This window comes from Pelophylax lessonae (genome assembly GCF_965119305.1).
Source record: "Pelophylax lessonae genome assembly, chromosome: 9".
NCBI classification, from domain to species: domain Eukaryota; kingdom Metazoa; phylum Chordata; class Amphibia; order Anura; family Ranidae; genus Pelophylax; species Pelophylax lessonae.
In genome coordinates this window covers 119,688,452-119,700,363 of record NC_138776.1, presented here as the reverse complement: position 1 = coordinate 119,700,363, position 11,912 = coordinate 119,688,452, and the positions used below count along the sequence as shown (strand labels likewise).

At 39.5% G+C, this 11,912-nt stretch overlaps 1 protein-coding gene across 1 annotated transcript in view; it reads left to right on the top strand.

Moving 5' to 3' along the window:
- PCDH15 (protocadherin related 15) overlaps positions 1 to 11,912 on the top strand; it is a 1,730,880-nt gene that overhangs the window by 1,065,411 nt on the left and 653,557 nt on the right. Inside the window, exon 13 of the mRNA XM_082269384.1 lies at positions 1 to 106. This exon is cut by the window's left edge and continues 29 nt beyond it. Within this exon, the coding sequence (XP_082125510.1) occupies positions 1 to 106 (106 nt within the window). The remainder of the gene's footprint in view (positions 107 to 11,912) is intronic.

The window sequence follows — 11,912 nt, the reverse complement described above, 5'->3', positions numbered from 1 at the left end:
GATAGACTACAGCACAGTGTTTGCAGTAACCTCATCTGGAATTACTCGTCATCTCACGTTGCTTCAACCAGTTGACCGTGAACGTCAGCAGATTTATAAATTATCGGTAAGTACCTTCATGCTCCTTATGTTACATTCACCTATTAATAATTTGAAAGCACAAAGTGTTGTAAGGGATGAGTATATTGAGTCATAAATCAAGTAAATCGGCAAATCACATTTCTTGTTATTTGCCCACATTTTGATTTGTATATGCTGTAAGAAGAACAGGCTCAATTGGTATTGGCTGCAGTAAACCATGCATGATACAGGGACAACTAGGAACAGTCCAAACAGATTTGCCCTGTACTTTTATTTGGCAAGGAAGCAAACATATTTGCAATGCAGGAAGGCTTGGTACAGCAAGTTCATAGCATGAAACAAGAAAAACCATCTACTCAACTTTCCAAACTACTAACAAAACCTAGGTAATAATAAAAACACAGGAGGGTTGCCAAAATAAGTGCAGTGGTTAGATTACCTGGATTTATTGAAAGCACAATAAATTGGCAACTCACATTTAGTAGATAAAAACAAGCATGTAGATAAGCTCCATGGCTAGGCATGAGGATTCCTATGGATGGTGTGCCAGAGTCGGTTTCCAGGATGGTGTAGTGGCAGAATCTGGGACTGCAGAAAGCGGCTGGTGGAAGTGCGGCACAGTCTAATAAAGGCTGTGGGCCAGGGGTGGGATCAGAGGAAGCCACCAACCTCCACAATCACCATCATCTAAAGCAGACTGACACCAGCAGTTGCAATGGACCGCAATCGGCAATATAAATAGACTATAAATGTTAACCCAAAATAGCAACAAACATTATATTGATATTTTACACAAAGTGACTGGGATAACAACACAATATAATATACCCAGAAGAGTGATTGGAGGGTAACTCAGTATTTATTGTAACACAGTAATTATAAAAATGGAACAAAAGCTTTAGTAGTGACAAAAAACACAAAATGAATGACAACAATAAATGTCAATAATAATATACCAATTACCTAATCAAGAACTCAAACAGCATTAAGAAGATCAATCCAATGTCAACATCTGTCTAAAAGAATGTCAAGTATATTACAAAAAAAATTATGTATTCATTTAAATGGAATAGTGCCCAAGCCTGTGCCGCCACATGCATGACCATGCACATGCATACCCATCAGGAATATAAGTCTCATATAAGAACCCACTTAACCATAGAAGTAGGTATATTGGAAGTTAAAAAATTATATCAAGATCTGAAAATATGCAAATATAAATAAATAAATAAATAGGTATATAGCTGGAAGGATATAATCATCTATAATAAAACCTAAATATTACATCATTATACACATTTGCCATCATTTTTTATCTGATTTAAAGAAGCAATAATATTCTGAATTGAAAAAAATTCTTTCTCAGATAGAGACTAAGTTATTCAAATAATGGTATAGATCTCCGCTTCCTTATTCAGATCCTTGGGAGCCAAAGTATCTAAGGTAAAATTCCAATAGGTTTCTGGTGTGGATTTTTTGACCTATACCTTGAGATTCTTAAAGGATTTGTTGTGGTACTCTGAAAAATGATGTGGCACTATGTTTTGTTACTGCTTCATCCACAAATCTGCAATGCTCTCATAGACCTGAGGCAGCCCTTTTCAAAAGAGATTTTTTTTTAGGTATCTTATTTTTACCATCTCCCTAAGGTATATAAAAGTCTCGAAAATCCCTCTAGCTGTCCCATAGTGGCCTCCATGGAGAGTGCTACCACCAGTTAATCTCTATAAATGAACCATTTCCTTCAGCCCTTTGCACAATCTCTTCCATCATACATTTGTGATGGGGGCCCATCTCTTGGAGCTATTATACCTATACACCTGGGAACCCTAATATTTATGGGTTTCCCTGGACTTTTGCTCCTTATACACACCTATTCCCCATGAGGTGTGCCTCCAAGCAGTACTATATTTCCTTTCCAATGACTCCAATCTCAATTCCAAGCAATCCAATTTAATCTTTGCTGCCACCAAGTTTTGCTTGGAACATAACTATTTTTAATTTGAGAATCAATATTATCTTCAGAATTTTGCCTCCAGCTATGGCAGCTTAACCATGGGGCTGTGGGAAGCCAGGTGTGTCTAGGATAACAATCCCTTTGTGGCACACCTGTCTTATATGGATGTTACATTGAGGATATTATCATCATTTGGGATGGCTCCATTCAGTTAGTACAGGACTTTGTCACCCATTGTTATTCAAACACATTTGGGCTTTCCTTCACCTCTGTGATTGATAGTAGTTCCCAATGTTTCCTAGATCTGGAACTTAGTCACCTCAATTCATCCACCATACCTAGAAATTACACTAAGCCCTTGGCAGGAAATTATTTTTTACATTTGCCAGCTGGGTAAAGAATGTCCCTAAGAGTCAATTTTTCCATCTGTGGCATAATTGTATAAGAATGGATGACTATTGACAACAAAGTGTGACTCTGAAACACAAGTTCCTGGATAAAGGGTACCCTGTGGAGATTAATAACCAAGCATATTCTACCTTTTGTACCTAGGGTATCCCAACCCCCAAAAATTGAACCCAGGATGATACTGGTTTGAGATTCATCATACAATATCTCGCCCAACATCATATAATGGAGGGTATTTTCTAAAACCATTGGTCTATTTTACATCAAGACCCCCACTTAATACAATCCATCTCCTCTGCCCCTAAGTTTGCTTATAGGGAAGCACCTAATATCAAGAGCAAGATAGTTCCAAGTAAAATCAAATCTTTACATAAGTGCACAGTGCAGAAAAAACATATCCCATTGATAGGCATTTTTCTCTGTAACAAATCACTTTGCCTCACCTGTGGGCACATACAGCATGCCAAAAACGATTTACTGCCAATGGGAAAACGTATTATATTAACACTTTTCATAACTTCTCCTCCATGTATGTAGTGTACTGCTTTTCTTGCCCATGTTACGACCTTTACGTTGATCGCACCATCAGAACTCTATGAAATCGTAGATTTGTGGATGAAGGTGTCACTAAACATACTGTGCCACATAATTTTTCAGAACATTACAACAAATCATTTAAGGATCTCAAGGTATGGGTCACTTAATCTATACCAGATACTTTTGCACCGGCTGATTGTTTTCAATGATTATGTTGTTAGGAAACCTATTGGATTTTGACCTTAGACAATTTGGCTCCCAAGGATCTGAATGAGGAAATTGAGATCAATACTATAATTTGATTCACTTAGTCTCTATCTGAGAAAGGATTTATTTTGATTTAGAATAATATTACTTCTTTAAACCAGATATTAAACATATGGTGAATGTGTATAATGATGTAATCTTTAGTTGGTTCTATTATAGATGGTTATATCCTTCCAGCTATATACCTATTTATATATTTATATTTACATATTTTCAGGTCTTGATATCATTTTTCAACTTCCCTATCTACCTACTTCTGTCAATTGCCCTCTGAAAAGCTATCTGCCACAGATCATTTTATAGAGGGGTAGAAATGATAGTCATATGTGTAAATGAGCCCTAAGAGTCTTTTCAGCTCCCTCCCCTTTCCTTACGCAAAGCTCCCCTAGGTCCCTTTTAGTCTATGCACCCCTCAGAGCCCACCTCCCCTCCCCTCCTTCATCCCACTGACATACTGTGGTGTTATTCTAAAGAGGACTTATTAGCATACTGTATATGCTAATAAGTCCTCTTTAGAATAACACCACAGATGCAGGAACATTTTTTCCTTCCAGAGAGACCACTGACACCAACGATAGTGAGAAGGCAGTGCAGTCCACTTGGACATAAGTTTAGTACCCTGTGATACCATTATGGCCCAATTATAGGGGTACAAGAGCCAGGCCTGGATTAAGGGCCTGGTGCTGAGGATTTTAGTGGGCCTTAAGGGCTGTGCATAGGCGTGTACCCTGAGGTGAAAGGGTGCAGCTGCACAGGCACAGACTTCCATAAGAGCCTTGCATCAGCGTGCGTGGTGTGCCCTGAGGTGAGGTTGAATGGCGCAGCTATGCAGACCTAACACAACATTACAGAAGCTAAATACCTGCCTTCCATTAGAACTGCCCGCAGTGCCCATTATTAATCCCACTACCCATTACTTTCCATGCATGGCCTGTTCTTTTTGGCGGCTGGGCCTAGGGCCACATGATAGGGTGGGCATGGCCAAATTGTACAGTGGGAATGTCCTAAATAAACATTGTTTAATAAAACAAGGAATGCATAACACACAAGCACAGGGTTCAGGAGAGCATAGTACACAGATTGCTGGGTTCAGAACAGCGTAACATACAGAGTGCTGGGTTCAGGCTAGTGTAATACACAGAGTGCTGTGTTCAGGACTGCATAATGCACATAGCGCTGGGTTAGGAGAGCATAATACATTGAGTGCTGGATTCAGGACTGCATAATACATAGAGCACTGGGTTAGGACAGCGTAATATACAGAGTGCTGGGTTAGGACAGCATAATACACAGAGCGCTGGGTTCAGGAGAGAGTAATATACACAGAGCGCTGGGTTCAGGACAGCGTAATACAAAGGGAGCTGGGTTCAAAACAGCATAACATACAGAGCGCTGGGTTCAGGATAGTGTAATATACAGAGCGCTGTGTTCAGGACAGCATAATACACAGGACACTGGGTTAGGAGAGCATAATACACATAGCGCTGGGTTCAGGACAGCATAATACACAGAGCACTGGGTTCAGGGCAGCATAATACACAGAGCACTGGGTTAGGAGAGCACAATGCACAGAGCACTGGATTTAGGACTGCATATTACACAGAGCGCTGGGTTAGGAGAGCATAATTTACAGAGCGCTGGGTTAGGACAGCGTAACACAGAGCGCTGGGATAGCATAGGGCAGTAATGGCGAACCTTGGCACCCCAGATGTTTTGGAACTACATTTCCCATGATGCTCACAAACTCTGTAGTGGAGTTGAGCATCATGGGAAATGTAGTTCCAAAACATCTGGGGTGTCAAGGTTCGCCATCACTGGGATAGGGTAATACACAGAGCACTGGTTTAGGAGAGCATAATACACAGAGCACTGGGTTAGGACAGCATAAAACACAGAGCGCTGGGTTAGGACAGCAAAATACACAGAGCTTTGAGTTAGGAGAGTATAATACACAGAGCACTGGGTTAGGCAGCGTAATATACAGAGCGCAGGGTTAGGACAGCAAACTACACAGGGTGCTGGGAGAGAGAGAGAAGAGAGAGAGAGAATTATACTCCTGGGATATTCATCTAGTCAGTTAAGTAGCGGAGGGGGTTGTTAATCAGTTTCAGGTGCTTTGGTGTTAATGAAATTAACAGCAGATGGGCAACAATGAGACAACCTCCAAAACAGGAATGGTTCTCTAGGTGGAGGCCACTGACATTTTTTTCCCTACTAATCTTTTTTGACTGTTTTTCATTAGTTTTGCATTTGGCTAGGGTCAGTGTCACTACTGGTAGCATGAGGCAATACCTGGACCCTCTAGAGGTTGCACATGCAGTCCAACTCCTCCAGAATGACACATCAATACATGCCATGGCCAGTAGGTTTGCTGTGTCTACCAGCAAAGGCTCAAGAGCATGGAGGAGATTCTAGGAAACAGTCAGTTACTCTAGGAGAGCTGGGCAGAGCTTAACCCATCAGCAAGACCGGTAACTGCTCGTTTGTGCAAGGAGAAACAGGATGAGCACTTCCAGAGCCCTACAAAATGACCTCCAGCAGGCCACTGGTGTGAATGTCTCTGACTAACAATCAGAAACAGACTTCATGATAGTGGCCTGAGGGCACAACATCCTCTAGTGAGCCCTTTGCTCACTGTCTGGCACCATGGAGCTCGATTGGCATTTGCCACTGAACATCACAATTGGCAAGTCCGCAATTGGCGCCCTGTGCTTTTCACAGATTAGAGCAGGTTCACCCTGAGCACATGTGACAGACGTGAAAGGGTCTGGAGAAGCCATGGAGAACATTATGCTGCCTGTAATATCATTCAGCATGACCGGTTTGGTGGTGGGTCAGTGATGGCCTGGAGAGGCATATCCATGGAGGCATTCCTGCTTTGTACCCTCCACATGCCAAGCAAATTACAACTTGAATTGTTTTTGTTTTTGGTATCACTGATCATGGCCAGAGACATAGACATTTGATCTTTTCCATTATACACTGCACAGATACATATGCTTAAATAGCTGATGCATTTTTTCATTTGCAAAGATTGTGTGTTCCTGATTAATAGGTGTGAGTACTTGAGGCATACATGAAGAGACAGAATGAATTACACTGGTGGGCGTGTCCTTTACTGGGTGGGTGTAGGTGTGCTATCAATCCAGCCTATGTTATATAAGGGCCTGCACTAGAGTAGTTTGCTTTGCCTGAGAAGAGGCCAGATTATTTGCAGGCAGGGTGTGATAGTGTGCATAATGACCCACACTGGCTGTAGTTTGATGAATGTTTTGTCTGTTTGCTGTAATTGTTTTGCATTTTTGGCCCTCAAAAGTGGATTTTTTTGTGTCTTTGTCCAGTGTGGCCATCCATTTCTTGTTTGTGAGCATCAGCTGACCCTTCTCTTTTGGTTGCTACTTACAAATGTCACGTGTTAGACAACTCCTAATGTTGATCTACTTTCCTAAATTGTTTTTATAAAAAGGAAGCTTCCTGCTAACCCTAACCAGAAATGTATGTGTGCGTGAATGTGGTGGCGTGTAGTTATTATGCTGCCTTTTATTTTGTCAAATTTTATATCTTGTCTGTTTTGTTTGTTTAATCCTGCACTTAAACTTTTGATGGGGGTGGGGTGGTGAGAGCTTTGTTATACCCTAAAATGTTTGACATGGTTAGTGCTGACCTTATTTTTGTCCCTGCTGTACACTGACATTTAAGGTGTCCAATTTAAGTGTTTCTTTTAGGTTGTAAGCTCTTTAGAGCAGGGCCCTTCTAACCATATTGTAAAATGCTGTAAAAATGTTGCAACATTAAATGCTAGTCAATTTTTTGGGCAAAGTAACTGAATGAACAAAATAGTGTTTCTATTGTCCAAATAAAATGTAGAATCGGTTTTAAATTCGTTTTTTTGTTTTTTTTGTTCAGGTTTAATAAAATATTTTAGCAGTGGAATGTCTTGTTAACACACCTTTCAATCTCTATTAAATCAACATTGCTACAAAATAATTTTATTCTGAACACAAGCAAGTCGATAAATAGAGAAAGAAAATGAAAAGAGCAAGCTTTTAACAGGTCCAATACTGATTTTCGGGTTCCAATGATTTTTGCTATGGCCTAGGTAAACTATCGAACATGTCAAATTAAGTATTCATTTTCTCTAATCATCAGTTGCCCACCCCATAAACACCTTTTGTTAAAAATATTTAATTAGCAAAATAAGGATATTGAACACATGTGAACAGATGTTGGCAAATGTGAGTTTATTGCGATCACGCACATCTTTTCGCAATAGCACACAACTGGTTGCCTGGGCCGGCTCCTGGCCTGGAAATGCATCCTTGCGTATGGAAGGACTTTCGGACACACTTGCAAGTGTTAGTGCTGCTCAGAGTTGTCAGCAAGTTAACATGTTAAGATCACTTTTTTTATATGAGGAGATGTTGCTGATTTGCAAGGTGGGAGATGTCTTGGTGTTCCCAGGGATTAGGGGGATGAAGTTGTGGATTTTTTTGTTTAGTGATCCTCAGAACACATGTCAATTCCTGATTCTATGCACAGTAGACTCTCTGCATTTGTACATGTTCCTGTAAATACAGTGTGGAATGTGTGTATGCATTTCAGCTAGTGCTCCACAAACTGTTGCATAAAATGAAATCCTGTATACTCATAATGAACTGTAACTTGGCTAGCAATTTTCACCATCCCATACATACATATCTTGTTTTTGGTTGCCTCATCCTGGTGATTGTTCACATGTCACCCAATCAAAAGTTCACCATTCACAGAAAATGCCACAGATGAGTCATTCCCCGACAGCTGAGTGTGTCTGCATATGCCTCACTTAAAGGCTAAGTTCATTTTTCATCTTGCTAAATTCCAGCTCCTCTATGTAACCATATACCAATAATGTACCTCTGTTGCAAAACATTACATGATTTCTTTAATTGAGAGAAGGCCTTACCTGCGCTTTTGCTATATTTCCTTAGAACGCTTCACCTCTTTCTGGGATGTAGATATTAGACCTAGAAGCCAGTAGTGCTGGCCATACACTATATGAAAAATCCTTCAAACTTCTTTTCAAAAAATGAACACTTGGCCGTGAGAGCAGCTGATCATGCCATCATGTAATGACCGATATATCGTTCAATGGATATAAATAATTCTTTTTTTTTTTTGTTGTTTTTTTCACATATACCGAGTGCAAACAGTTTGGATGAGAAACACATTACCCTTTCAATTTATGGTTCATTCGGCAGAAAATTTCCAAACTTGTCCTTCGTTTTTTTTGGCTCAAAAACGTCACAACTGATTACTGATTTGTGCTGATTAACTGGCTGAAAAACGGACAAACTGTCCAAATCACCAAATTTCGGCCGATTTTTCATATAGTGTATGATCACCATAAGACACAGGAAGAAATTCATCAACTAACCTCATTAGCACACACCTGTGGCCGCATTCTTCCTTCCAGCAGATTCCAGCCACCCTTTTTCTCATACAATTAATCAGTAATCACTGGTCTCGCTAAATACAGAGATTTTTGTTTTTGTTTAAATTCATCTTGCATAGATCTGTTCATTTGGAGAGTGCAGTAAATGAGAGTGCAGGAAATGAGATCAGATAACCGCCTATATGGATAGAGCTGTAGTATTGAAAACAGGAGAAGCGTGTCCTGGGTTCTGTTAAGCTCAGCATACACTATACAATCTGATACACTACACATACACTATAAAATATGATTGTACAATCGCCTTTAGTTCTACCATAAATTTTGTAGTGCAAGGACCTGCCTGGTTGGGTATAGAATGATCGGATAGCTGGTGTGTCCTCCCATTATATAGTTTTGGTAAATCTATAGGAAATTGTACAGAGCTTGTACAATGAGATTGTATAGTATATGGCCACCTTTAACCACTTAAGCCCCGGAGGATTTGGCTGCTCAAAGACTAGGCCCTATTTTGCGATTCGGCACTGTGTGACTTAAATGGACAATTGCACGGTCGTGCGACGCTGTACCAAACTGAAATTGACGTCCTTTTTTTCCCACAAACAGAGCTTTCTTTTGGTGGTATTTGCGCTATAAACAAAAAATTTTGAAAAAATAACAATATTTTTCACATTTTTTTATAGGAAATTCTCAAAAAAGAAATGTAAAAATCAAATTTTTTTAACATTGTAGGCCAATATGTTTTCTGCTACATATTTTTGGTAAAAAAAATCGCAATAAGCGTATCTTGATTGGTTTGCGCAAAAGTCATTGCGTTTACTAACTATGGGAATGATTTATGTAGTTTTTATTGTTTTTTTTTTTTTAACTAGTAATGGCGGTGATCTGTGATTTTTTTTTTTTTTTTTTGCGGGACTGCGACATTGCGGCAGACAGATCGGACCCCTGACTGAAATTTTTGACACTTTTGGGAGTACCGGTGACATTACTACAGTAATCAGTGCTATAAATATGCACTGTTACTGTCAAAATGACACTGGCAGGGAAGGGGTTATCTTTTTTGGTGATCAAGGTTAAGTGTGTCCCTAGGGGCGTGATTATAACTGTGGGGGGGCGTGGCTTGTGATGTAACCACAGAGACATACGATCCTACATAGCAGGGTCGAATAGCCTCTGTGCTTACATCAGGGAGAATGACAGACAGCTGTGTTTACATCAGCCGTCCATCCTTCTCCCTCTCCTGTGGAAGATCGTGAGTGGCCGGCGGACATCGGAGCCACCGGTCACACGCGTGGGGAATTCAGGGAACGAGTGTGGGGGGGGGGGAAGCACGCCGCATTGCCCAGGAGCGGCCGACTGCCACAGTAAATAGTCTTGCGGCGGTCAGCAAGTGGTTAAACACCTAAAATAAACTAGATGCCAACTACTTCTAATTCTTGTTTGCCTTGCAACAACATTTTCATAATACAAATCCACTTCAGTAACATTTAGAAAGTTAGGGGTAGCTCTTAATTGTGTCCAGGGAACTCTACAAAGCTTTGTGGAGTGGAGTTGTGCTGCCTGGCACAAGTGGGTGTAACAACAAGAATTTGATCGGAAAAAAAAATCACTGTGGGGGTCCCCCCAATCCAACCAGCTCTTAGGTCTCTATTATATGACAAATAATTGTTAATGTCTAAATAGAATTTTATTAGAATGTTGACTTCTAGTTATATATGTTTATGCTTTTATCATGGCACTACTATATATATATAAATCTGATCAACACTAGCAACAGTCATGTCATGGGTTCAGATGCTACCTATCACATCCCTAAAGTTTCAGTGGCAAATTGAATTAGGCGAAAGCTTATTCGCCATCAGCATGATACAATTTATCTCTTGCTGATGGCACTTATGCGTTCACCAAAGCACATATGCATTTGTTATTGCAATTTTAGGGAGGTGGTAGCATGGGCGGGATTTGTACTTGTGACCTAAGTGTTCTTAGCTAAGAGTGCTAAAGATTATGCCACTGTGCTGAATACAGTTATACCTAGAATATAAAGAAGTACCATGATTACAGAATGAACATATATAAATAGAACTCAATGTTTTCATAAAATACAAAAGTTTGACATATACAGAATAGAGATATAACTCTTACATCAATGATAATAATATAAATATCAACAAAAGAAGCAAACCAAGTCACACTAATTTTTGACGATTTAGCAATGATCTTGCATTTGTATTTTAGGGGAATATAGATTCTCTTGATCTATGTTCATTCGTTAATCATGATACTACTGTATATTCTAAGCATACTTGTGCTCGTCTCAATGGCATAGTGGTTAGTACTCCTACTTAGATAGACTCAGGCCATGGGTTCAAATCCCAAGCATTGTATAACCTGCTTAAATTTTAAACAGCAGAGTATGCTGAAAATAGGCAAACACCTAATTGCCACTGCCACATCAGAATGGTTGTTTCCATAATTTGCATGCTTAATTGCATGCAATGGTATGTTATTTATCAAAAATAATATTGTGTGGAAATAAAATGATCAAACACTAGTGAACAGACAAGGTGTTAGCATGGTTGGGATGTGAAATCATGACCTTAGAGCGCAGCCCACTAAGCCAATGTGCCAAGTACAATTAGACTTGTATAATAGTTTAGTATGATTAAAGAATGACCATAGATAATTAGAACACTATAGTCTCCTAAAAAATAAATGTAACATGAAAAAAAAATAACATAACCGATATGTAACTGTAAATGATAAACACATGTAACCTCATGGAGTAGCAGACATTACTCAGTAATAATCCTTCAGAACAGCATTCGTTAGCAAAAGAAGAAAATAAAATTTGCACGATAATTGTAATATAAATAAATAGCCACACATGAGGTAGAACACACCCATATTTATTGGCATACATGAACACACATGATCATAGCTAAATGCTGCATTGCAATTTCATATAGGAAACTCGTTGGCAATAGCCAGTTATGGAACCATGACTATGCCGATTTGGAATTCACTAATGCATATTTCCCTATTTGTACTCCTACTTTTCCATTAAGATGTTCATCTGGTTGAGGTCTCAGTTGTTTTAATTGGGAGTAATTAAATGTAGAATAACAATTTCTTCTCCTTATTCTTAGTGAATTTGGCCCTAGTGTCTAGTGTTCTCAGGCAACTAAATATATTGAAACTCTTATTACCAGCTCATCACTACATAGATATATG